The sequence below is a fragment of the Cantharellus anzutake genome (genome assembly GCF_015039405.1).
Source record: "Cantharellus anzutake strain C23 chromosome Unknown EI90scaffold_17, whole genome shotgun sequence".
Classification (NCBI taxonomy): Eukaryota; Fungi; Basidiomycota; class Agaricomycetes; order Cantharellales; family Hydnaceae; genus Cantharellus; species Cantharellus anzutake.
Window position 1 is genome coordinate 491,036 of NW_024066967.1, and position 26,862 is coordinate 517,897.

General features: G+C 48.6%; 4 protein-coding genes across 4 annotated transcripts; 1 reads left to right on the plus strand and 3 right to left on the minus strand.

Annotated features, from left to right (window-relative positions):
• Nucleotides 1–1,052: 1,052 nt before the first annotated feature.
• Nucleotides 1,053–1,480, minus strand: EI90DRAFT_3015366 (uncharacterized protein; the record flags this gene model as incomplete). The annotated part of the gene is made up of 2 exons (XM_039056889.1): nt 1,053–1,239; nt 1,296–1,480. The coding sequence occupies 2 exons, from the start codon at nt 1,478–1,480 to the stop codon at nt 1,053–1,055; spliced, it is 372 nt and encodes a 123-aa protein (XP_038917481.1).
• A 6,179-nt stretch (nt 1,481–7,659) lies between these two features.
• Nucleotides 7,660–8,056, plus strand: EI90DRAFT_3052146 (uncharacterized protein). The gene has a single exon (XM_039059909.1). The coding sequence runs from the start codon at nt 7,667–7,669 to the stop codon at nt 7,895–7,897; it is 231 nt and encodes a 76-aa protein (XP_038917482.1). The 5' UTR covers nt 7,660–7,666; the 3' UTR covers nt 7,898–8,056.
• A 1,698-nt stretch (nt 8,057–9,754) lies between these two features.
• Nucleotides 9,755–10,326, minus strand: EI90DRAFT_3052152 (uncharacterized protein; the record flags this gene model as incomplete). Its single annotated transcript, XM_039059910.1, has 2 exons — nt 10,085–10,326; nt 9,755–10,026 (listed from the first exon to the last, which is right to left on the minus strand). A coding segment is annotated over exon 2 (173 nt), but the record flags the coding sequence as incomplete, so codon positions are not given.
• Nucleotides 10,327–19,744: 9,418 nt separating this feature from the next.
• EI90DRAFT_3121807 (uncharacterized protein) lies at nt 19,745–20,601 on the minus strand (the record flags this gene model as incomplete). The annotated part of the gene is made up of 3 exons (XM_039063437.1): nt 19,745–19,918; nt 20,161–20,224; nt 20,285–20,601. The coding sequence occupies 3 exons, from the start codon at nt 20,599–20,601 to the stop codon at nt 19,745–19,747; spliced, it is 555 nt and encodes a 184-aa protein (XP_038917484.1).
• Nucleotides 20,602–26,862: the final 6,261 nt, after the last annotated feature.

Genomic DNA, 26,862 nt, shown 5'->3' on the forward strand with positions numbered 1-26,862 from the left:
AGGTACTGGGCCTGCATCTGTCTCACCTTACGGTGAGCATCTGGTTAACTCTACAGACGTATGGGTATTCGATACAAGCCCGTTCCCTTCGTCGCTGGTATGCTCTCGCGAGTGCCAAGTAGCCATCGAACCCACCACGTGTCGTTCGACCTACGAACGACTAACTCCTCCGTCACCGGTACGCTCTTACAAGCGCCAAGTATCCATTGACACATATACGGACCGTCCGCCAGATGAACGGTCTCATACCTCGTTGCCGGTATGCCCAACTGGGCGCCAAGTATCTGTCAACCCAGTCTCTGGCAGCTCCCTCAAGGAGCTGGAACATCACTCGTTGCCGGTACACCCAATTGGGTGCCAAGTACCCATCAATCAATTCTCAGGAAGCTCCCTCAAGGAGTCGTTATTTCACTCGCTACCGGTACGCTCCCTCGAGCGCCAAGTACCCGCTAGCCCTATGTCCTCGACTAGTCTCGTTCAGGACGTTCTCTCAACCTGTGATCCTATACACCCGCACACGGTACGCTGACGTAACGAGTGCCAAGTATCCGTCGTAACAGGCTCCCATTCACCGCGAGGTCTCAGCTTTCTGTCAAAAGCTCCATGGCCATTGGATAATTCTAATTGCACGACTAAGCTGCCCTACATACATGAGGTGGACGATTCTAAGTCGTCTATAAGGACAGAAAGATGTGGGTTACCCTCAACCCATTTCTTTAACATCCATGTTGCATGTATGGCAATTTTTTAATATTTTGGTGGTGGAATTGTTGGAGATGGTAAATTCTTTGATAGTCATCTTTAGGCCACATTTTGTGCAGTGCTTTGTAACTTGATTAGAGGACATGGAGAAAAGAGGTGACAGGTGACAGATATTTAGCGGCAATAACTATATATTAATTTTTGATTTTAGATTACATGCAGGTCAAGGGGGTCCTAGTGATTGTCTTGTCACCTGATGTTTAATGCAGAGTCCGCCGAAGACACATCTTGGCTGCCCCATCTGGTGAAAGTGTTGTCAGGCTAGTTCTCAGCTACACGGTTCCGATCGATCAGGATAGTGGTGGAACAATAATGCAAGAAAGAATTACCTGAAATATTGTTAAAGCTCTGTCGAGGACTTTCTTGAAGTCATCAATCCTTCCCGGATGCTTCAAGTGTGAGAAGTTGGTGACAGCAGACCATTTCTCCATTTTTGCAAGGATTGGTTTCATTTCAGTTGTAATCTTTCTAAGCGCGCTGTGGAGTGTCACATAAATGGGACAGCCTATTGACTGAGAATCATCTGTACGCACTCATCCAGCTTCTTGATGTTCTCTAGCCAAGGTTTTGCTTCTTCTGTCGAAGTGTCATAGGACTCGATGGCTGCTAGTACTTCCACTACAACTTCAACCACATATTTCCCAAATTCGTCCCATTCTTTCTTATCCGACTTGAACTTCTTTGTGTTACGAGTGATGAGCCTTAGTTCCTGATTCATCAGAACCCATCACTTACTTGGACCTCATTGGAGATGAAGAGCGTGCCGCTAGTGGCGCTTTTTAGGGGAGGGAATGCATCAGATGGAACATTGATGGCTGTGAGAATTGGGATGGCAATGTCACCTCCTGCTGCAAGGATGTGGTTAATGTCTCATCTGAGAGCATTAGCCTTTTCCTTGAGCGACATGGTTGACAGGGAACAGGTCGATGCAGACAGGTAACAACACAGTGGTAGCAAAGCAAGCATATACTTCACTGCCCAAGAGCCATGTGGTTAACATGAGGCACTGCCCCTTTCAGTTGGAAGGTGAACGCAAATCGATCAGTAGGACAGGCTGTCGCTCAGGGTGATGTGATGCACCATTTGGAAGAATGAGGAGATGCAAGATATCCGACTCAAGTTGTGCAGGAGCGATAGGACAAGGCCAACTCAAAGGGAGGCTGGTGGCTCTTGGATGGGTGCCGATACTTGATCTCACACAAGACCATGCAAATTTCGGTGAATTCCAATGGTGTTGTGATGGTCCACCAATCTTATTGATCACCAAACAATTGGCTTTGGATCATCGAAGTGGACCAATAGCGAGCACACTCATCTTTCTCTCCATCACGGTCCATCCAAGCAAAGTTCAGGTCATACTTGCTACACCTTGGACAACCACTATGTGGGCCTTTATAGGGGGGACCTCAGGACGTTTGCATGGGGCCTAAAAGGCCTTTTTCACTATAGATGTCCTAATTCAGTTTGATTCAATGGTTGCAAATTGTCCCGGAATGCCATACTCGTCCATCCCATGGTCTGTGCACATGCTGACCACTGTCTAGAGGGATGTCAACACTGTTTCCCACGGTCTGAACACACTTTACATAGTTGAATAGCCCCTTTGAATAGCTTCCAGAATATATATTTTGAGACTGAATTGACCAATAAATCATCGAGAAAAACGCAAAATACTTTTTTGGACACGAGTCTTTTGATGGTGGCTGTCCAACTTAATTAATGTCTGTGCACAATGCTGGTCACTGTCTGAAGGGGTGTCAGCACTGTTTTCCACGGCCCCAACACACTTTACACAGATAGATAGCCCCTTTGAATAGCTTCCAGAATATGTATTTTGAGACTGAATTGACCAATAAATTATCGAGAAAAACACAAAATACTTTTTTGGACGCGAGTCTTTGGGTTAGTGTGGCTGTCCAACTCAATGTCTGTGCACAATGCTGGCCACTGTCTGAAGGGGTGTCAACACTGTTTCCCACGTCCCCAACACACTTTACGCAGATGGATAGCCCCTTTGAATAGCTTCCAGAATATATATTTTGAGACTGAATTGACCAATAAATCATCGAGAAAAACGCAAAATACTTTTTTGGACACGAGTCTTTTGGGTTAGTGTGGCTGTCCACCTCATGTCTGTGCACAGTGCTGGTCATTGTCCGGAGGGGTGTCCAGACTGTTTCCCACGGTGTCAACACACTTTGGGTAGTTGGATAGCCCCTTCAAATAGCTTCCAGAATATATAATTTGAGACTAAATTGACAAGCAAGTTATTGAGAAAAATGCAAAATACTTTTTTGGATGCTAGTCTTTGGGATAGTGCTTGGGCCACTAAATTTCACTGACAGTCATCGAAGTCATCGAAATTCCCGGGTCACTGATATCACAAAGACTCGTGTCCAAAAAAGTATTTTGCATTTTTCTCAATAACTTGCTTGTCAATTTAGTCTCAAATTATATATTCTGGAAGCTATTTGAAGGGGCTATCCAACTACCCAAAGTGTGTTGACACCGTGGGAAACAGTCTGGACACCCCTCCGGACAATGACCAGCACTGTGCACAGACATGAGGTGGACAGCCACACTAACCCAAAAGACTCGTGTCCAAAAAAGTATTTTGCGTTTTTCTCGATGATTTATTGGTCAATTCAGTCTCAAAATATATATTCTGGAAGCTATTCAAAGGGGCTATCCATCTGCGTAAAGTGTGTTGGGGACGTGGGAAACAGTGTTGACACCCCTTCAGACAGTGGCCAGCATTGTGCACAGACAGTTGAGCAGCCTGAGGATTGTCATGGGAAATCAGATTCAATTGCGGCATTATGTTTTGAATGTCTACCCTGAATAATACAAATTTGATTGAATCACAGAAGCATTTGATTGAATTTGATTGAATTATAGAATCATCCCAGGACCTAGGACGTCCTGGGGACATCCTGGTGAATGGATCAGTCTTCACCAGGATGTCCAGGACATCCACTAGTAAATACCCCCTTTTAGGCCCATTTGAAGGCCAAACGGCCCCCCTCTATAGGCCGTCATTAGATGGCTGACTAGGCTGATCCTCGACTGCGTCCATCAACATGGTCGCCATAAACGGTAGGATCGGGCAATCCTACAAGGAAATGTCCGTGCGCAAGAAATATAGTCCATTGTATTCAATGATCGGTCCACAGCGTACCAAGAAACAAGGATTTCAACAATCGGGTCCTCACTTGTGCCTCCACAGAGTTCGTTTCGATAAGAGTCACGTTGAAAGCGAGAAAGCGATCACTCCCAGGGCCGATACCAGTTACCTCTCCACGGTAACCATACCCACCCGACATCTGATTTGTTCTCATATGCTCACCCTATGTTATCCAAACACGAATGTTGTTTGTTACTTTTAGTAGAAAGTTAACGTTTTGTTAGAATTCCGAGGGGATGGTGCTATGACGGTGTTGTTACATTGTGCTTTCAGAGAGGCGGTGTTCAAATCCTACACTGCTAATTTAATCAAGTCATTTGACCAACATCCGAGCCGCTCTCCTATCCTATATGGCATTCTGATACAGTCCCAGCGATCAAAGAACATCCCAATCTCTCGGTTGGCCTTCATCCGGTGCCATGCAACACTGGTCTGTCCCGGATAATCTTGGACAATATCCTGGTGCTCTTGCATTGACCAAGGAATTAACCTGTAGCGAGATCAGCCCGTGGTCCACGTGTCTCGCTGTCTACATTGTCCTGGATAATGTTATGAAGTACTCCAAGTGACAGTTTCCATCTATACCAACAGCATGTTGCGTTCGTTCCGCGTAATACCTCTCTGACTTGACTCGTTTGCTCACCATGCTGCGTAACCAATCTTGGTGTTATTCCAATGCCCTCCCAGCAATCGGGGAAAACGTCGCTCTTTGGTGACAGCTTGTTCTGTTTCATTGATTCCATCTATGGTTCCATCAAGAACTTCACCACGTACCCCAACCTGCCATCTCGGATAGCATTCCGAAGCTTCCTAGTGGTTGAAGGCACAGTGTCAATTCCCAGTGCCACCTTATTGTCCCTCAATCTTCAGTTTGGGCTCCATCGTTCCACAATAAATCTCACCAATTTCAAACGACTTGCCAAGAGACTGCCCACGATTGAGGGAAGTATCGATTTTCGACATCGGCTTGTTCACCTTCATCTCCCATCATATGCTCCCTGATCTGGCTCGGAAATATACAGGCCTGACATTCGGGCCGTTCCCCGATCTTGAGAGCCATGGTGAACTATCAAAAAATGCGCCCTCCCTTTGCCCATCCAATTTTACCTTCAATTTACCCTGGGTGCTGGCCGCCCCAATGCAAATGATGTAGGGGCTTCATTACCGTGCATTGGCAGCTCCACCTGTGCACGCATTGCCAATGTATCGGGATATCCTGACAGTCGTGAAGGGACGACGGCTGTTCATGCCTGATGCAGGACTCGTGCTTACGGCGCCAACACAAACTACATTTCTTTTGTGCTGACCCAATATATCACATTGATTCACAAGTGGTAGGGAACAGCGTAGTGCACAACCTTTTTATTGAGGGAAAAGCGTCCGACGGTGAGCTTCGCTTACGCTGAAATCGGTTAGAATCTCGCAGGAAGGGTAGATACAAGGAAGGCTATCGATCACTACTGCAAGACCAGCCTTATATTCACACGCGTAGGTTAGCGGTGACGCCTTCACCGCTCGGCATTCATACGCTGAGTTGTCTCAGTCTTCAAGTGCGTTACACGGTTATATAGAGATCTGAGGAGAAAGGAACAGGAGCGAAAACACAACCCCAAACATTAAATGGTTCGTTCTGGAAGATCTCAGCACATAGATGCACTTGAAGCTACGGCACACGTTGTTCCTCCAACATTTATGCAAACAAGGGCTCTCCTTCGCAGAAGACTGAGCTGCGCATTTGTCTGGATGTTTTGTTTAGATGATTCTGCCCTTGGCGTGGGATGGGGTTCCTCACCCAATCCCATTGACTTCCACTGGCCTCCTACCAACCCTCCGCCCCCCATAGAATTCTACACTGTCGTATACAGTCCCTGGTCATCACCTAGGAACATTAAGCATATTTCATGGGATCTATCTAGCCTGAACAAACATGATGCAAAAGGAAGCAGTGGCTAGCGCTTGCGCTGAAAGACCAAGAGCTGATCTGAGTCCACGGGTTAAATAATACAAGGCTGCGAAGATATCAACCACGACTAAGGCATCTCAAACGCACCTTTTCAAAACTCCGAAAAAATCCTCAGCTTTGATTCTTGCTTGGAACCTGTCGGCATTGCTGGAGACATTCCCCAACTCGACAACATCTTACGTCCCGTGGTGCCCGGGGGTGACAACCTCGTCGGAAACACGCTGCCCGTGTCAGGGTTCATACATACCTCAGCAATATCGCACCGCTGAGTCGTAACCCGATATCGAGCTCTGGTGCTAACCTTCCTTTTCGACATGACTTTTATTACGCGTCAGTATACTGAGTCTCTTGATCACAACTTCACCATTAATCAAGGGTCTGGCCAACTGTTTCACAATCCACCTTGCTTTCCCTGTAATTTTAGATCGTGCAAGACTTAGACTTCTCAGCGAGCGATACTATTTGCGACTCATGTGCTAGAGTAAGAATGGGACAATGACACTTTCCACGCGTTAGACAGATCTGACATGTCCGCCTGATATTGACGCCCGCGATTGGGCTGGCAGCGTGAAGCGATGATATTGCATCGTGGCTGTGTGAAACCTCTGTCTGCTCGCCTGTATCAATGCTCTGGCCCTTCTCAGGTGCTCTCCAGACTGGAATTTATCTTGAGTGAAATGGCAACGTTTGCTCCAACTATCAAACGCCCGGATGTGTATGAACCTATTTGGCCATTCCTGCTATTGTCAAACCGGGCCGGGCACGCTAGAAAGGATGAACCCACACTAAAATCTAAGTCAGGGCTCACAGAAAGAGAACACAGGACCAACTTTACTTCTGTCCCCTCCAGAGGCACATGCTTCTGTTGTCGTCCCCCCGCACACTATGGAGCGGACATTGTCGACATGCTTGAACATACCATTTTCGCGGTTGAACGATGCAAATCGGTGGCCAGATGGCCAAAATCTTTAGTTTTGAATTTCCCTTGAACCAAAGAGTGACCCCACGCGGCCGTACCGATTCATCCACGGTCTCAGGATTCTTTGATGTAGAACAACATAGTTATTCTGGGTTGTGGGGAACCTAGGCCCATGGAAAGGCATAAAAGGTGGGCTTTGGGGGCGATTCTTCCCTCCACACTTGCACTTTCTCTTTCTTGCGTTCAGCGCCGACTGCTCATCTGTACTCCATACTGTGATATCGAGTTACACTGCACACCGCGATTGTCCGCTGAGATGTCTTAGGCGGCCAGTGATCACTGGCGGGGCTGCTCACCGTGGATCCATGCACCGTATACTTTGCCAAAGTTCGCTAGAGGTCGGCTGCTATGATACCCTGGATTGTGAACATGTGCGTCTAGTGGTTTGACACATAACGCAAAACCCTTCACAATGACGACCCACTGTAGCATGATATCTGCCCCTAAAGCAGCGGCTAACATTTCCTTTAGTCACAGACGCGTTGTCGTTTGCCGAAAAGGCAAGGCCCAAGTACATCCCCTCATTTCTGAACCCAGCATGAGCGATTATCCCCATTTCCGCTCTACTTGTTCCAACAGCGAGTACTTGTGCCTCCACAGCTGGGCTTTGTTCCCCGATACTTATTGACGCTTGTTTCTGGTTAGGTCTATGCTGTTTCGTTTCTTGACTCGGTATGTGCGGACATATGCCCGCTCAGGTTCTGGTTCTTTCCTATTGTGAGTAGTTGTCCCGTTTTGCACTAATATTTGCTGAATGTTATTTCTCCATAGAGACCACATGGTCGCGTATTTGTTTCATGTCTCGTGTATTTCCTTGTCGGGCGGCACAATAGCGGTGATGGGCGTTGGGGCCGTCCTGAGCTGGAATTTTAACTCACGATTCGCCACTCGTCTAACCCGTCAACCGTCTGACCGATATCTGCATATCATCCACCCTCACCACATTCAAGGTGTGTCCACCCTTCTGTGCGTAAGTGCTGTACCGGTAATCACATGTGCATCCCAATGACTGATGTTCTTCGTTGCTTATCGGTCCCTACTTACTCAAATCTTCGATTATGCCTCCTTTAGCTTCAATTGTAATACTCCGGTTACTGTGCAACTGTGTTGCGAAATGGCGGTGCCTTGAGCGCACATCTGCCGGAATATAACCTTTTTTGTCCGCTTCTCCCATGCGCTTCAAAACTGGAACCTTGGTTCTGCACGCCGTCTGCAGAGGACGCTAGATCATCATTTCAGATAACATTCATTGCTTGCTCGCAAGAAAGACTTTTGACCGACAGGTCCCAGTTTGCCTAATCGCTATGACTGGCATCGGTGTAACGAGGTAGAAGCAGGATTTGAAGTGAAACTGTCCTAGGAGACTGCGTTGTGAGAGTAAAATCTGGTGTCCATATCTGAGAGGGAGACGGTCAGAAGGGCCAAACGGTGACGGTGCAAAGGTAGGGATGATGTAGGAAGCTCACACGGATCTGATACACGTCGTTCCTGCTTTGTAGAGTTTTGCACAGTGCTGGTGCACCGGCTGCAAACAAGTTGAACGCCGATTCACGGTAAAATCTGCCTCCTAACACAGGTCGAGGTCATGAAGCTCGGAATGTGGAAGGAGAGGGAAGCGCGCACAACTGGATGATACCACCCGCAACTTGTGGAGCAAAGCGACAGGTCGCGCGCGCGGTCGTCGTTGAAGAAAAGGTTCTAAAGAGTGCCTAGCTCAATCTTAACTCTAACCTTTTTTATGCGTTCAACCTAATTGTTGTGTTGCAGCCGCGTGTCCGCTATACAGGGCCTCCGATGTTGCGCGTCTAAATTGAAGGCTGTTTTGTTTATGATCAATCAATGTCGATGAAGCAAAAGGTCGGTGCCTTGCTTGCTGCCGGAGGACATGGCGATTCTAGTCACCAGCGCAAAATCTCGACAGCCATGAGATGTATGCGGAGTCACGAAGGAACACTCACAAAGTCTCTGTTGCAGGGATTCCGGGCGATGGGAAGGATTCGGCAGGCACGCCGTGGACACTGTAGCCGACGGGGGGGTTGCAGCCATCGACTCCTACGACACTTCGGTGGATGGACCACAGCCATGGGTGGAGAATCTCGCGAAATTGAACAAGTGTATCATGATCGTTTGATGGTAGGCGATATCATGCGCCGGCGGGCACCAATATTGAATAGAGCTCTTCTGCTTGCCTTGGTCCAACCTGAAGAATGCAAATTCGACTACTGAGGTAAGACATTGGACTACCAGACCGCACAGACTTGACATCCCGTGCAATCACGGTACGTGTCGCTTCTCTAGGTAGAACCAGCGGAGCTCCGAACTGCTGGACAGAACGATGGGGCCTTGCTTTGGGTAAAGTATGCGGATCCGCGTCAGGCCTGGCTGCATCGCGGTGGCTTCAAGGGTGTCCTAAACTTTCCCACGGGTCCGTTTTGGCAGCAAGCCGCTTCACCAAATAGGCTATTTAGGCCCTATCTGATGCGCAAAAAACACCCCCAGATAGGGTTTTAAACTTAGCTGAGTAGCCTGCTCTATTGCCTTTATCCTTTTCTGCTGACATGGCATTGATGCAGACGCATTTGTGCGCACTATAATTTCTACTGGGCAGGACTTCGCTAAGTCGTTAAGTATCCACATGGATCGCTACTGGCCCGGGCAGATGGCTGTAGTATTGCAATTTCTCTTAACCGTCCATGTCCAGAACCTGCCATCCCCCCTCAAACATTTTTCTCCCTGTGCCGCAACAGGCTCACAATGTCCAAAGTCGCCATTGGAGGCAATCCAAAAGTTGGCGTCAGTATTTACTCCAATATCAACCTCGCAGAGCCCAAAGACCTCCATGAATCTCCCATAGCTCACATCCTGGCCGTTGTCGTCGTGGTAATGCATTGCCCAAATGCAAGTGTCTGTTGGGAAAACATAGGTTAAGACCAGGAGAAAGTTTTGGTTTACCTACTTTCATATGAACTACCAAGTGAAGGGACGATGGCCCCGAACGGTTGTGTCTGGTTGGGAGTCATTTGGCCAACAGGTGGTGTCAGGTCGGGAGTCATTTGGCCAACAAGAAAACCAGCCGTGACAACGGGAAGTAGAGTAATTGGGGTGAAGGCACTCCACAATCGCATTTGACTTTCAACACTGCGGGCAGTATGAGTACGGCGTGAGTGGCTAAGTAATGTGAGTTAGGAGTGCTAACCTTAGTCTCGAGCGTAAGTGCGGAGGAGAAAAGGAGGTCAAACCCAACCGGTTACAAAAGAGCTAGACCCTGTTATATTTGGAGAGTGAAAAATAATCTTCCCTACCAAACGACCAGTAAGATTTTCCTTTAGGAGTGAATGACCAGCTAACCGCATATTACTGCAACAACGTGTTATAACGTTACATAGATAATAAACAGCATGATGAACAATTTTCAGAGCAATCTATGCACCAGCCGGGATTGTCCCGTTTGATGGGAACTCATGTGGCCATGTGATGTATTGGTAAATGTGCCTAAACGGGAAGTCAAACGGAGTAACACCCCCACCCCGCCATTCAAAGCCTCAGGTATTAGATACTACGCGGCAGTGCCGTTTCTCACCGTTTGAGCATTTTAACGGTACAGCAAGTTAATTCATTGTACATACATGCACCAATTACCATAAGATGCTGATTGATATTCAATTCAATCCCTAGCTCCGATCCTGACCTCTCAGCATGGCAGAGCAACACCTGAATGTCCTGAGGGTGTTGCTAGATACTGCAAGTGAGTTGAACAAGGAAAATTGGCCCCTGGATCACTCCGGACAGTGATGAGCATGAACATGGCAGGGAACCGTCAGAATTAAGATTGTTCATTTGATTTTTGTGTTAGCTCCAAGATACTTAATTATGCTACAGAACATGAATTGAATGGGGAATGGCATGCTAAAATGATGTTAGATGTGACTTTTTTTTTCTTCAAACATCATTTAACATGTTATGTCACATGGCTGCAGCACACGCATTGATAATTCTGACACATCCATGTCATGAATATTCCCTAGACACTACCATCCTTTCATTGGGGGTTGTCAGGGCATGGGAAAACGTTACCGTGACTCGCCGTCGGCGACCATTAAGGTCCGCTACTTCGGCATAACAGCCCGTCAAGGGCAGGGATGACAATCGTGGTGGAAAGGGGTTTCGGCTTCAATGACTCGTTCATGAGCGTTGCGCCTCGTACTTGATGCGGCCCCGATATTTCAGGAGGCAGGAGGTGCGACTGGGTCAGACAGAGAGTGCAGGGGGTAACCCTAGTTGATTTTCGAACTAAAGTACGAGGTAGCATACAACCGGTATTTAAGTATAACGGAATGAATAGAAATAAGTCGCCAGATCTCACGGAGATTGCGGGCAGGGTTAAGAAGGAACGAAAACAAACAAAGAGTGTGGGAGAAGGATGGCCATGCACGGCTGTCAAGATAAACAAGCATGATAAGGAAAGACTCATAGGCCCGTGACGGGCCATGGAAACAGGTAGCAGTGACGGGAAAGGGTGACGGGCTTGTCCAGGCGGCATCGGGTGGGCAGCGGAGTTGACGGGGTCGAAGCGGGGGAGGGAGAAGGTGTGGGGAGTGATCACCTGACCGTGGGAATTGCCGGGTCGTGACAGGGGTTCAGATTAGTTTATATGACCAATGATGGTGTACCAACAATGTTATAGCTGATATTGAGGTGAAATGGGGTTGTGTCAAGACACAGCAAGGAGGGAGCAAGCATGCCTGGACCTTTCCCTGGAAGGGAGGCCGGAGGTAGAGGATGAGCGGAAGGACCATGGCCCCAGTGACTCAGAGGGGAGTGCTGTGCCTACGTTCGTTAACGCTTAGTGTTTGGTCCTTAACTTCAGAACGAGGGGGTGTGAACTCTGGGGGAAAAGTTGTTATTGTTGATTTTGCACTGAGGTGCCATCAACTACAGTACAGGACTTATATACATAATACAAGACAAATAGGAACAAAGGGAAAACCCAAGATGGACTTACCCACTTGCTGGGTTGGCAATCTTGTGAGAGAATTGCCTTATCGAGCACTGTGGAGTGAGTAGTTGAAGGGTGGGATTAGCGACAGCTATTGGATAGTGGGAAAACCTTTGCAGGATTGGCAGAGGTCCTAGGAGGTCTGTAGTAATGTTGGGTAGGTAGGAATATTAATAGCCTTCTATGATTAGGATAAGGGGTACTGGAGATGGTACCGGAGATCAGAGGTGGAGGTGGACCGGAGGTATACTGGAGGGTATGGTGGAGGTGAGGGAGGGGATGGACTGGAGGTGGACCGGAATGGTGGTGGAGTAGGTTGGAGGCTGGGTGGAGTTGGTATGGATATGACAGCATCAGGAAACCCCCGAGGCTGATTGAGGTGATTGAGATCATTTCAATGTCACACAATTTACAATCACCACAACCAGGTCCCCTGATTACAATTACACCAATCACATGGGTGATTGAGCTGATTGTACTCATTGTACTCATTGTCACATTTCTCTTCTGCATGTTGAAGTTCATCAATAAAATTATTATATTTGAAAATTATGTTATGTACATACAGGCATGCAAGTAACTAATACCAAAACACAATGGTGCAAAACAATAGGAGGAAAGCGAAATGGGTGAAAATACAATGTAATTAAAGCAAACACACGCCTCAACTGCTGGACCGTTTGGCACCAAACTCAATGGGAAGATGGGGCTGGATCTCCTCTATCAAACAAGCCTAGGTCCATCGGAAACAGACATGTGGTTGTTGAGTATGCACAGTAAGAAGTTGGGGTTAGTGAAATACAATATAATTAAAGAAAGCAGACGCCCACCTCAACCACTGGATCATTTGGCACCAAACTCGGTGGGAGGATGGAGCCAAACCTCTATATCAAACGAGCGTAAGTTCATCTGAAACGGAGGTGTGGTTGTTGAGTACGAGCTGTAAGAAATTGAGGTTAGTGAGATACAATATATTTAAAGGAAGCAGACGCGCACCTCAATCGCTGGACCGTTTGGTACCAATCTCTGTAGAAAGATAGAGCTGGATCTCATCTATCGGATGAGCTTATAATCGTCGGAAATGGATGCGTGGTTGTCAAGTACATGCAGTAAGAAGTTGGGGATAGTGTCGTGTGTGAGAAGTTAAGTTGGGGTTGGATGGAATGACTTGAAAAAAAAAGAATATGGGAAGGGAGCATGTTGGGGAAGGGTTGGGTGACTGTGGAAGGGTGTTGGCCCATGAGCACAAGTAAGGAACATCGGAGTGGAGTAAAAAATATCCTGTTGCATAGTAAAGAGACATGGGTGTAGATAGCATGAGGTGGAGTGAAAAAAAAAAGTTACAAGTTGCAAACCAATTCATTTGAAAACTGTACAGCACCTGGAGCAAACAAATGGACTCGCAATTGTGATGATTGAGACGATTGTCACGGCCGTGCATTCCGGCCCGTTCCCGGCCCGTCCCGATGCTGCCCGAGCCCGTTACCGCTATGCGAGCGTGAGTGTGAGCCCCAACCTCAGCCCTATTCTCCATGAGGACTCCCTGCACACTCCCCCGCTTGCCCCTAGGCTCCCCTGCACCTGGCCAACTCCCCCACAGCCACACCAACCTTCCCATCCTGAGTCCGCCTCTGGCACCGTGCCCAGCGCGACTCCCCTACCCTGCCCACTTGGCCCCTACAGGGCCGCTATCATCCCCGCGCCCGACTCCGGCCCAACTCTGAGTCCAGCGCTGCTACGATACCATCGCTGCTATCGCGGCCCTACGCTCTTTCCTTTATTTATCTGTTATTGTTTGTTTTGACCCTCAGTCATTGCTGGCCGCTATGCGGCCAACCCCGCTCCTTATTCTTGTTTGCTTCCGGACCCTTCGGCCTCTGGCCCGGGTCCGCTTCCATTCATTTCTTCCTCCTATATATATCCTGTATGATACTTTATTGTACCTTAGCTCTAATATCAATGTGACCACGACCCCTAAGTCCTGACCCCAACAAGGCAACCCCAGTGAGTCCGAAATGAGGGCCGAGAGACAACTAGGGGGCACAGCGCTCCTTTAGAGTCGCTGAGGCCAAATGCCCTACCCTTGGGCCTTGTTTGCAGCATCACAGCCATTGCAGCCTATAGTGGCCCGCATCGGCGACTTTCAGTGCCGACCCCGGACCAGTGTCTAACAACGATTGAGAGTAGTCAATTGGGCAGATTGGGCAGATTGAGCACTTGAATTGCTCTCAATCACCTCAATCAGCCTCGGGGGTTTCCTGATGAGGTTGTGGTTGTACTGAACTTGAGATGAGTGCTTGGTGGCTAATGCAATACATTAATGTTATCTATCAGTGGGGCTCAAATAATATGCAATAGCTATGGTGCACTGAGCAAGGGTGTGTATACAGTCTAATAGACAGTTATGCTGGATCTAACAGCCTCAATTGGCAGGTGTTTCATGGATGGGAATTGGGGCCTTCACAATCGGCAATTGGAAGCCTGTTCCATAAACTCAGAATCAATTCTAATAGGGGTAAGACTGAATTAAATTTGGTAAGATATAGTACAGGTAGAGGGCATTGAGCAATGCATGCATTCATGACCTTAACTAAGCACCCATTTTGGGAGACATCCATACTGTCAGAGACCAGATCTGGGACAAAGGACAACATCCCCAAAGTGGAGGGCTTTGGCCTCAGTGACTTATCCCAGGAGTGCTGTGCCTAGTTACATGTCCATGCCCTAACTTACTGACTGGCAAGGGATTCTAGAAGAGGGAGAACTCTAGTTGATTTTATCACTGGGGTGTAACCTATCTACAAGTTATGTATATACATATAGTTACCTAGAGGGCAGGCCCATGAATGGCAGGACCAAGCGGAGCAGAGCTAACAGGTTTATAGGTTAGCCAACTGAATATTACTGACGAGTTGGGTTATGGGGTTGGTGGGGTGGCAGGCTATAACCCAGAAATGGAAAGGAGGGATCGGCCTGAAGGTAGATTTGCAGGGCAAGCAAGTGAATTGCCCAGCAGAGGTGGGGGTGCGCTAGCGGACGTTGGAGCTGTCCAGAGGCCTTTGGGACTCCATACTCAGGGAGGCATAGGTAATATATTGAATTGAGGGGGTGGTGACCATTGGGGGTGTCAGAGGGGATTATGGAATATGGAGGCTCCAAGGTTAGTGACGAAGGAGTGGAGGTGATCTGGAAGGACTGGAGGTAGTGGCTGTGGATGGATATGACACATACCCCATTATTGAATGGATTACCATGGGGATAAGAGTGGTCAAACAGGTCATATTTAGTGCTGCTTACAGTAGTCAGGAAGTGTGTGCATCGTAGCACCAGTTCCTATGAGCTTACAGTGAACACATTCTGTGCAACCATCATCAGCGGAAGTAAAAATAATGGCCATATGAAAGAAGTCCCATGGAAAATCAGCACATCGCTTGTACATCGCTGCCTTGCAATCATGACTATATATGTGAAGAGGAGGTACCAACTGTGGCACGCTCCATGCATCTAATATGTCAGAAAAAGTTCAAATCCATGTCAATATATTGCAATGTGATGCAATGACTAAAATGGATATGTGGCAATACAATGGTTGCTCAATGTTGCAACATGACCCATGCAGCTTATGGGTTTACACCAGACTCCTACCCAGTTGGTCTTTTCCAAATTCCTGCTACTCTGTAGCAGGTCTTGAAAGCGTGAACTGAATGCCCATGAAAGAGGTCCTCTATTATTGCAAATTACCTGGCTAACCCAGGGTCCATCACTTGTATTCCAAAATTCCTGCATTTGGTTTGTAAGTAGTTGCGCAACCTGCTGTCAAGGGCTCCTTCCGATTCACATGCCCTTTCAACTCCCATCTCCATCTTTGACAGCTGTCACCATCACAATTGAATGCATTTTGAAAAACCATGCTCTACACCCTCTCAGACTTGTTAATTGCCCTTCAACCTCACGATAAACAACAGCTATGAACTGTAGCTCCGGACAGACACCAGGAAATGAACACAAACCCCCAATCGGGGCAGCCCTGACCCCGATCCCCCTGCTGGCAACAGGCAACAGTCACACCCACCTTCAATCAACATACAATGATGCATCCAATTGCATTTGCAGAAAGGAGTTCTTCACCAATGTCTCCGAGCCCAGAAATGCAAGATGACAACAGGGATGAACAAGTCAAACCTTCTGCAGCCACCTTCTCCCTCGTCCCCCAACCCTCTGTGTGAGGTCTTAGGGTGGCTCAGCACACAAGGCTGTAAGTGATACAAGATAGTGTATTTTACGGTGGTGTGTAAGCAGTTACCCGGAGGTTCCCACTTGCCCACGTGACTATATGTATCTAATTTACATGTGACTCGGGGTTTGGGGCTATTGCCCTGACACTCTGGCTGTCAACCTCGATCATAAACATACTGACATCACTGTCAGGGATGCATCTGGGGTCAAGGCGGTCCAGGCATAGCATCTGGTGCTGAGGACCTCACAGGGGGTAGATCAGGCATGCATACTGGCAGGCCCAATATGGGACAGCTGTCCCTGGCCACTTAGACTGAAGTGGGAATGATGAGAAGAAGGTTCTTTGGTTCCCACCCCAGGTGTGTTTATATACATGCAGCTTGGGTCACATGAGGTCTGCCATGTCATGCTGCATACAGCCACAGTCACCCAGGTGTCCCTGTGGGAGATCCTGAGGGTGTATGCTGCATGTGTGCATACTGGGTTGCGCCCTGAGGCTATCTGGGGTGCCTGGGGCTGGGCATGTCATGCATGTGTTGCAGACAGGTCAATAGTAATTGATCAAAGGCAAGTTGTCCATGTAAAATAGAAATAGAAATAGAAAGAAGGGAAAATAGAAGGAAAAGAGAATGAAACAAAGGGAGAATGGGAAGAAGGAGAAATAGGAAGAGGAGGGGATAAGGGCACTGGGTGAGCTAGGACTGGGTGGAGCTGGGTGGAGCCAGGTCAGGTGGGTGTGCCCAAGAAGGCATCAGCAGCTTCTACCTTGGACATGCATGTGGGCTCTGTCCCCATCCTGGGGTGTTGGCCTCAAAGGGGGTCCAGCAGGTGGAGGAGTGGACATGGTTGTTATAGGTGAATTCTGCTAGTGGGAGCCAGTCCACCCAGTCATCTGGGCAGTGGTTGACAAATACCTGGAGGTAAGTCTCTGCCTCTTGCTTTACCTGCTCCATCTGCCCATCTCTCTGGGGGTGGTAGGGCATTGAAGGGGTGAGCTTGACGCTGAGGAGGTCCATGAGTTCCTTTAAGAAATGTGAGACAAAGGCACACCCTCTGTCACTGAGGATTTCTTCAGGGAGGCTGTGGTGCTTCCAGACATGCTCAAGGAAAAGCTGCATGATTCCCACTGAGTCCACCATTGTCACTGTTGGGATTGCATGGATGCATTTAGATAGGTGATCCACTATGACCAGAACAGTGTTGTAACCTTTTGACTCAGGGAGCTCTCCAACCATGTTGTCACAACCTGACATTCCCCAGGGTCCGACGACCTCCTCCCTGGCCTTTTCCCACACCCAAACACTCCCTGCATACTCTGCTTGCCATCCGTTGCTGTCCAACTACTCCCCGCTATGTCTTAATGTCCCCTCCCCTAGTTGTCGTTGAACAACCTAGCGGTGCAGAGTGCTGCAACCTCTTGTTCCATGTTTCTGTCATATCCTGGAATCCTTACCCTGCACTCTCCCACCTCACTACACCTTCCTAACAACCTCACCATCCCCTACACCATACACCCCCACTTTCCAACATCACCTTCCTCCCCAACTGTCTCAGCTGTGGCCTGGATCTCAGCACACTTGACCTTGGCCACTCCCATCCCGGAAGCTCAGCCCCAAGTTGGAACATTCAGAGACTCTGGATTGCTCCAACCTCCCAACGGATCTCCGGCATCATGTGACATACCTCTAAACCATGCCTCCTCCCATTTCATTTAGTGGAGTCACCCAACATCCTTTGGATATGTAACTCTGGCTTTGGAGCTACCCGCATCCTCCAGTGATCCCGCTCACATCATCACAAATTAGTCACCTTCCATTTATAGTATGACTGTTGTCTTCTTTCCATTCAGTTGGCTAACTTCCCCTTACCCATTTCTCATTCCCATTCATCCTCCAGCCTTCTACTCTGCCCTCCTTGACCTGACACCCTGGTTCCCTGTTAAGGATATTGTTTGGGACCTTTCGGTATCATTTGGCACCTTTCAGTGTTTGTCAGTATCACTCAGACTTTGACTAAAGTCCTTCTCTTCCTCCCTCTATATATACCTGTAGATTAGAATTCTTTGTACCTCAGTTCTAATCTCGACTAAAAGTTACCCCAAGTCCCTGTAAGCTATTTACTTAATCGTGCTATATGCACGATATTATGTTTGCCTCACACTTCCAGACCGTCAAATACCCTATAATCGGCTGTATTTTCAACAGGGAAGTAAAGGCTAATTCACCCTTGCAACATTCCCATGCCTCCATATATACAATGTTTATACATATTTATTATGCAACAAATATACAATAAAGATATAGGATGAAGGATGGGGCAAGTGTTGCCACCACTCCTTACACTCTCCTCCCTTGCAATATTAATATCATGCACAAGGGGTAACAAGGTGTAGAAGCAGTTAAGCTTTTACAAAAGGTAGTGAAGGCTGTTAAGCCTTGGTTGCACTGCCATGCATAGAATATATAATTTATAAAGATAAAGGTGGTCAGACCTTTATCATACTGATGGTTAATCAGCATATATTAAGTGTAAAGAATAAGTGTAAAGGCTGTTAGGCCTTCACAGAACTGTTAATTTGACAGTTCAGGGAATAAATGTAAATGTGGAGGCTGTTAGGCCTCCACCGATCCATTGATTTGATGGATCAGAGAAGAAAGGTAGTGCAGAGGCTGCTAGGCCTCCACTGATCTGTTGTTTTGACAGATCCAGAAGTTGACTAATGTAGAGGCTGTTAAGCCTCCAGGGATCTGTGGTTTTCAACAGATCAAGAAGTAGAATATTTAATGTAGAGGCTGTTAAGCCTCCACTGATCCATTGATTTGATGGATCAGAGAAGTGGAATATAGTCAAGGCTGTTAAGCCTTTTCAGAACCATAGGTTTAATGGTCCACGGAACAAGAAAGGAAGTAAAGTGAAGGCCATTAGGCCTTCACAATCCCCGGCTTATGGGGATTAATTAAAGAAATTATTAAAAACAATGACATGAAGGTGGTTAGGCCTTCATAAATATTCTGGGGTCAGTAAACCCCAGCCCAGTGCAACCTGCTCCTCCCTAAACAACTATATAGGGGGAGAATAGTGAGATTTACCCATAGAAATGGGTAATTTGATGGGACCTGAAGTGCAAGCATGCTTCTAAGGCCCAATACTCAGCATGAGCTGAGATACCTGAGTCCCTACTAGGAACCAGTAGGGAGACGGCTATACAGGCCATTGTTTACTCCTCAGTAGGAGAGGAAATGGTGTGGGGCCGCATGTTTGATGCAAGCCCACAGAAGCGGTGAAGCGTGACACGCTTCCTTAGGTCAGCCCTCATCAGCAAAGGCTGAGGAGCCGTGATACGAGTCTAGAACTAGTATATAGATGGCGATCCTAGTCGCCCTCTCCCCTCTTGAATGACGTCCAGGGGAACCAGTCAAGGTTCACCCAAGTCATTCACTTTGACATAAGGCTGTTGGTGACCTTAGTCTTCAGGAATTATTAGGATTTCGTAAAAAAAATCCCTCATCAAGCGGAATGCTTGGTATAGTCGCAAGGAAAGTTATTTCCTCAATTGTTAGCCTGAGGTTTCCCTCAGGAGTTGTAGCATCAGCGAGTACTAACCCGCTCCTCCCTGTACCTTTGTCAGGGAGATTTCAGATCACGGCTTTTCAGCTTGCGATCATCAACAGTGTCCTTTTCAGGGACACTCATACTTGAAATCTCATCTAAGTGGTTCGTGCCATAGTGTGGCGCGTTATCAGTCGCATCCCTGCCAGGGTGCAATTTTGCTGGAGTCAACTGAGACATTGGATGTCCCTTCTCAGTTCTGGTGTGAGCACCGAGTGCCCTGTTTATTTGCCAGCCTATTATCTGGCAGTTGAGTTTGTCATTGCAGCCCAATTAGCTGCAGCTATGCTTGTAGCTGTGCTCGCATCCATCTGGATTCGCATCCTCATTTAGGACACATTGAAATGGGCCATGACGCCCATTACAGTCTGCACAATCTTCGATTGTGCAGGTTTTGGCAGTTACTGAGAACCGCAGAAGAAGTAACAAACCGCAAATTTTTGCGATTTGTGAGGCTGTTCCAAGGCCTTTGCAGCCTTGGGAATGCTAGGAGGCCTGACTATGTCAGGCCCAAAGAGATCTGACACATGGAACGTGTCCAGGGATGATACTCACAGACCCATGTTCCTGAAGACAACTTCGTCTTCGGGCTTGCTTTCCAACACATTATGTTGGTATGTGGGGTCATATGGATCATTGATGAAGCGGTCTTCAGCTTCGCCATTCTCACCAATTGGGCCATCTGGGGTTTCCCCAGATGGTTCTCCAACTTCATCCTGGTTGTCAAACACGGGAATGGGCTCGGGTGCTCCATTATTGATGCCCAGGGCAAATATCTTTGCCTGATACAGATGGTTCAGGCACTCCGAAGCGTACCCAATTTTGCCACATTTGTAGCAAAGGGGTTTCCCTTCGAATCCTTCGAAGGGCATTGTTGAGTAACCACATTACCGGTATTTGAAGAATACCGGTTGCCATTGGAGTAAGGGGCTTGTGAAGGCCCCTTTGACGCAGATGAACCTGTGATGAGTTCCACTGTTGTCAAAGGCATCTTACTGCTAGAGTAAGAAGTGGGGATTTGGTGACTCTGTGTGGTAGTCACCTTGGAAGCAACTCCCTTCAATGAAGGGAGTGGGTTATTAGACCCACTCGGCTTTGCAGTTGAGTGGTTTGAGGATGTAGTATTGGAGGGTGTTAACCCTCCTCTATATGCGTTGATAGCACGCATTGAATCGTACACGTGATCGACATGTAGTACAGCAGTCCAAAGTTCTTCTTTGGACAAAAAATCGACCGATATTCAGTCATGCATTACTAGTTCCTCCTTCATCTGAAGGGGGAGAGCGTTCAGAAAACGCTCATTGAAACTCGCCTGATCTGGGCGAGTTATCATCTTCTCTGCAATGTGGAGAAGTTCTGTGTAAAAGCTTTTGATCCCCTTTTGGGAATCGTACGTGAGGGTTTTGAAGAGCTTGGTGGCAGGAACTGCTGCTGATCTCTTCACGTAAGTAAGCATCATGTCATATCCATCCCTGGCCATCGACTTCCGATCCCTCCGATCCCTCTGGTCCACTTCCACACCTTCTTCACTAACCTCGGAGCTCCCGTATTCCGCAATCCCCTCGGTACCCCTCGATGGTCACCACCCCCTCCTTTCAATTTATTACCTACACCTCCCTAAGTACAGAGCCCTGAAGGCTTCCGGACAGCTCCGACGTCTGCTAGCGCACTCCCACCTCTGCTGGACAATACACTTGCTTGCCCTGCAAGCCCACCTTCGGGCCTATCCCTCCTTTCCGTTTCTGGGTTATCGCCTGCCTTTCCATTAACCCCATAACCTGACTCATCGGTAATATTCAATTGGCTAATGTCTAACCCTGTTAGCTCTGCTCTGCTTGGCTCCACCATTTGCGGACCCGCCCTCGCTGTAACTATATATACTCAACTTGTACATAGGTTACACTTCAGTAATAAAATCAACTAGAGTTTACCCCCTTCAGTTCTGGTTGCCAGTTCAGTAAGTTAGGGCACGGACGTGTTACTTGGCACAGTGCTCCTGGCACAAGTCGCTGAGGCCAAAGCCCTCCGCCATGGAGACACTCCTTCGTCTCGACCAGGTCTCTGACACATCAGCTTCGTCAGAAGCTGAGTAAATGTGGGGGTGACCCCAATTTTGTAACCCTGCTTCACTTCATGAAGCACAATTGTTATGGATATGGAGTCTCCAACGACCATATCCATCACATAGTCAAAGACTTCTCCTCTCTATCGCTCCCCCTCTTTCTCCCTTTCGTCCTCTATCCCGATACCCTACCCTTCTTACTTGTTCTACCCCTTTCCCCCCCCCTCGTGCAAAGCTTTCCCCATTGGGGTTTTGGTGCTGGCTGAGGTTACTTGTGTTTCGCGGGATTTCCCACGACCTTACCATTTGTAGATAGTCACACGTCTTGTATGGAAACTGCCGAAGGCGGTTCCTGCTAACTAACAACTACTCTCTACAACTGTCTTGTGTGTCATCTTCTGTAACAACCCTTCCTGTGACTCAACTGAACCTGGGTGACTGTACAACTCACAACATGTCTTATAAGTCTGTGTCAGGGCACACCTGCCTGACCCGGTTCCACCCGGGCCCACCCGGGCCCACCTCACCCGCTCCCCACTACCCATCCTCCCTCCATCCTCCATCCTCCCTCTCCCCCTTCTTCCCTTTCCTCCCTTTTCCCTCTTTCCTCTTCCTACTTTATTTCATTCTCCCTTTCTGTTTATTCTTTCTATTTACATGGACCACCTTTCCTTGTATCATTGTACCATTGACCCATCTGGCTCGGACACCCCGACGACTTCCCACTACGCATAGCATGCGTGCCTGCAGCGGATGCCCTCAGGATCCCCCGCAGGGATACCCAGGTGGCTGCAGCTCCCCCGCAGATGACGTGGCACTTGTCATGTGACCCAAGCTGCATGTACATAAATGTACCTGAAGTGGGAACTGAAGAAGTAACCTTCTTCTCACGTTTTCCACTTCAGTCTAAGTGACCAGGGACTACAGTCCCAGATTGGGCCTGTCAGTATGCGTGCCCGCTTCGTCCCCCGAGAGGGTCCCTCTGGTGGGCGCTACATTCGGGCCCCCTCCACCCCGGATGTGTCCCTGACAGTCTGGTTATGTCGAGTCCTCTAACGGTCCTCGCTGTGAGAACTCGAGGTCATGAGTCGAAGACTCTCAACATGTGTATCATCCTATGGAATCTGTACCCTATGGGACTTCATCACTCTGCTCTCCCCCTAGTGCTCGACAGATGACGTCACATCACGATCTTGGAGATCGTGAATACTCTGTGTTATAGGAATGGACCTAGAATCTTATGGTCCATGACTATGAACAATCAAGCCTTTGGTCCCTTCACCTTTATTTCATGTCAAACCCCATGCCAAGCTTTCCCACTGGGTTTTGGTGCTGGCTGGGGAATTTGTTGAGTTTCAAGGGACTTCCCTTGACCATTGTGACTTTTATATTAGATAGTTAGAAGTCATATGATGTGTAAGGCAGATGCCGAAAAATGTCTTTCATTATCGAATACATAACCCACAAACCTTGTACCGCCATTGTAACATCCTCACCATTGTGCCACCACTGTAAACTCAACCTGTAACCCTGGAACCATGTCCACCTCCCTATTCATCCTCTCCATGACAAAACCGCAACGAGGAGGGCATTCCCATGCCCAACCTCCTGCTGCCCGCTCCCACCAGTCCACTGGGTGGTCGAGTGGTTACTCCCATCCAACCAGAAGTTCCCTATCAGGAACTGTAGCCTATCCCACCTCCTCAGGAGAAGGATATGGTCCAGGCAGCTCCAGGATGCCTGGCCACACCTGCAGGTCCCACTTCCCACAGTCACCCACTACTGTGCACTGGTCCACCAGCCCGCTTTCCCCAACAACTCCCTCCCATGAGTGCCAAGTCACCGATAGCCACCAACTGGGTGACTCCCTTTGGGAGTCCCAGTATCCCTCACTACTGGTACGCTCCATTGAGTGCCAAGTCACCACTAGCCAAACACTCCCAGCACACCCGCTACCGGCACGCTCCCAGGAGTGCCAAGTCCCTGTTAGCAGACAGCCAGGTGGCTCCCTCAAGGAGCCCACATCATACTCGCTACCGGTACACTCCCAGGAGCACCAAGTTACCGTTGGCCAACCCACAGGTTGTACTTCCATACATTCATCCTATTCCGCTCTCCCTCCGATGGCTACGCAGCCACCTCCATTAGTGAGCCGAACGGCTCAGGTTGGGTTCCCCGGAACCCATTCCTGTAACACTCTGAGGTCCACTTTCCCATGATGCCAGCACATTCACTATGCGAATGCCAAGTAGCCGCCCATCCACCGTCTGTTCCCTCCTTTGTCAGTCATCACATTCCCCTGCCAACAGTATGTTCCCTTTGGGAACGCCAAGTCACCAAAGGCCCCAATAGTCAATCCTCATTGCATGCTCATGATATCAACCCGCTACCGGTATGTTCGCGCTGCGAACGCCAAGTACCCGATGGCAGTTATACGAAGTTCTCACCCACCTCATGAGTTGCAACCTCGCACATGGTACGCTCCATTGAGGAGCACCAAGTACCCGTGGCTGACCCGTCCATCCTGACGTCTCCGACTACCTACCATCAATTCCTTAACAGCTCACTACATCACCAATCACGATCGATGGGAATCCGATTGTCCACTCCCATGCAAGACTGGGATCACTCATCGATTACATATCCCATTATGGTACAGACTAGATACGACGTTCGTCATCCTGCTCTAAGAACGGATTGAGGAATGGGGATTTCCCCCCATCCCTGTAACATTGGTGCCCCAACCCCGGTGCGAGAAACTCGCACCATGCCACCAAAGATGGTGTCCCTGTTGGGAGACAAACCAGTCACCCCGGTCCAAGTGACACACAAATTGTATCCTCCTTCCCGCCCCACAAGGATCAGTCAGTTGGATTGTAGATCCAACTCAAGAGATACCTCGCCAGTAGGCAAAGATGTGCATTCCTCGCCCAGCGCATTCCTAAGACAACAAGCTCTCAGGCAAGTCATTGAAGCTCTTGGAGAGTTTGAAGGTGGAATTTTTGAGGATTTGAATAACTACATGAAACGTATACGAAATTGGCGTCATCTCGCTCCCACTGATCTTGAGAAAGAGTCTGTTGGAGCCGGTCTCAAAGGAGAGCCTTTGAGATATCGACTAGGGACTGTCTGGCAGGTCAAGCTAACCGACCTGCTCATGAAAATTACCGAGTTCACCCAGCTTGTTACGGATACGGAGTCTCCAACGACCATATCTGTCACATGGTCAAAGACTTCTCCTCATTATCGTTCCTCCCTTCCGTCCTCTATCCCGATACCCTATCCTCCTTACCCGTTCTACCCCTTTCCCCCCCCTTGTGCAAAGCTTTCCCCAACTGGGGTTTTGGTGCTGGCCGAGGTTATTTGTGTTTCGCGGGATTTCCCGTGACCTTACCATTTGTAGATAGTCACGCGTCTTGTATGGAAACGCCGAAGGCAGTTCCCGCTAACTAACAACTGCTCTACAACTGTCTCGTGTACCGTCTTCTGTAACAACCCTCCCTGTCACTCAACTGAACCCGTGTGATTGTACAGCTCTCAATATGTCTTATATGTCTGGTTATATCGAGTCCTCTAACGGCCCTCGCCGTGAGAACTCGATGTCGCGAGTCGAAGACTCTCGACATGTATTTCATCCTATGGAATCTGTACCCTATGGGTCCTCCTCACTATGCTCTCCCCCCAGTACTCGACACACGACATCCCATCACGATCATGGAGATCGTGAATACTCTGAGGCCCGCTTACCCATGATGCTGGCACATTCGCTATGCAAATGCCAAGTAGCCGCCCATCCACCGTCTGTTTCTTCCTTTGCAAGTCATCATGTTTCCCTGCCAATGGTACGTTCCCTTTGGGAACGCCAAGTCACCGAAGGCCCTATTAGTCAGTCCTCATTGCACGCCTATGATATCAACCCGCTACCAGTATGTTCGCACTGCAAACGCCAAGTACCCGATAGCAACTATACGAAGATCTCACCCATCTCACAAGTTGCAACCTCGCACATGGTATGCTCCATTGAGGAGTGCCAAGTATCCATGGCTGACCTGTCTGTCCTGGTATCTCCGACTACCTATCATCAATCCCTTAATGGCTCACTACATCACCAACCGCAATCGATGGGAATTCGATTGTCCACTCCCAGGCAAGACTGGAATCACTCATCGATTACATATCCTGTTATGGTACAGACTAGACACGACCCTCGTCATCCTACTATAAGAATGGATCGAGGAATGGGGAATTTCCCCCATCCCTGTAACACAGCTAGCCACCAAGGCCAACTTAGCCGCAGGTGATTTCGTAGTGGATCCCCAAGGCGACCTCACCCTGATATTCACCATAAGAGGATGGTCGTCGCCCAAGGAGTTCAGCATTGCATGGAACTTCCTAGACCAGCATTTCAACTCCTTCGAAAAACATTTTGATGCCATCAAGAAAGCTGCTCATCCTTCATGGGAATTTGACAAGTTGTGCATGAGTGGACTCAGGTTGGCAAATGTCTTGCCCGCCAAGTTTACAGATCCTGGGCAAGTTGAGGAGGCGTGGTCGACCGAAATGTGACCCACTCGTCAACCTGAAGCCCTCCCGTCAGGATGGACCACATTTGAGGATCTCATATCTCCTGCTGAAGAGACCACTTTCGTTCGTAAACACACCCAACCGTCCAGGGCCTTCCCGGTGCCTAGACCAAGTATTAATGTCGCTGCAGGGATGCTACCCAGAGACGAACCCTCAATGCCGTTCATCACAATTTGTCGAGAGACCAACGCTTTCGAGAACCCCAAGGAGAGCGTGGGTTACACGGAATTTGTGAGAGGTTTGAAGGTCGGAAGGAAGACAGAGCTGGGACCTGTCGAGGAGAGACTCGATCCTGACAATCATGGACCCCAGATCATGATCCAAGACAACCACCTCTCGACCCCTGGCAGCCGCCACCATGAGGTGCGGGTCCACCACCCCCATCAGGACCACCACCTCCACCTGGACCACCCCCTCCGCCCAGTGGGGCTCCATACCCGGGGCACATTCTACCCGTCAGATACGCTGGGGCACCGCCCCCTCCGCC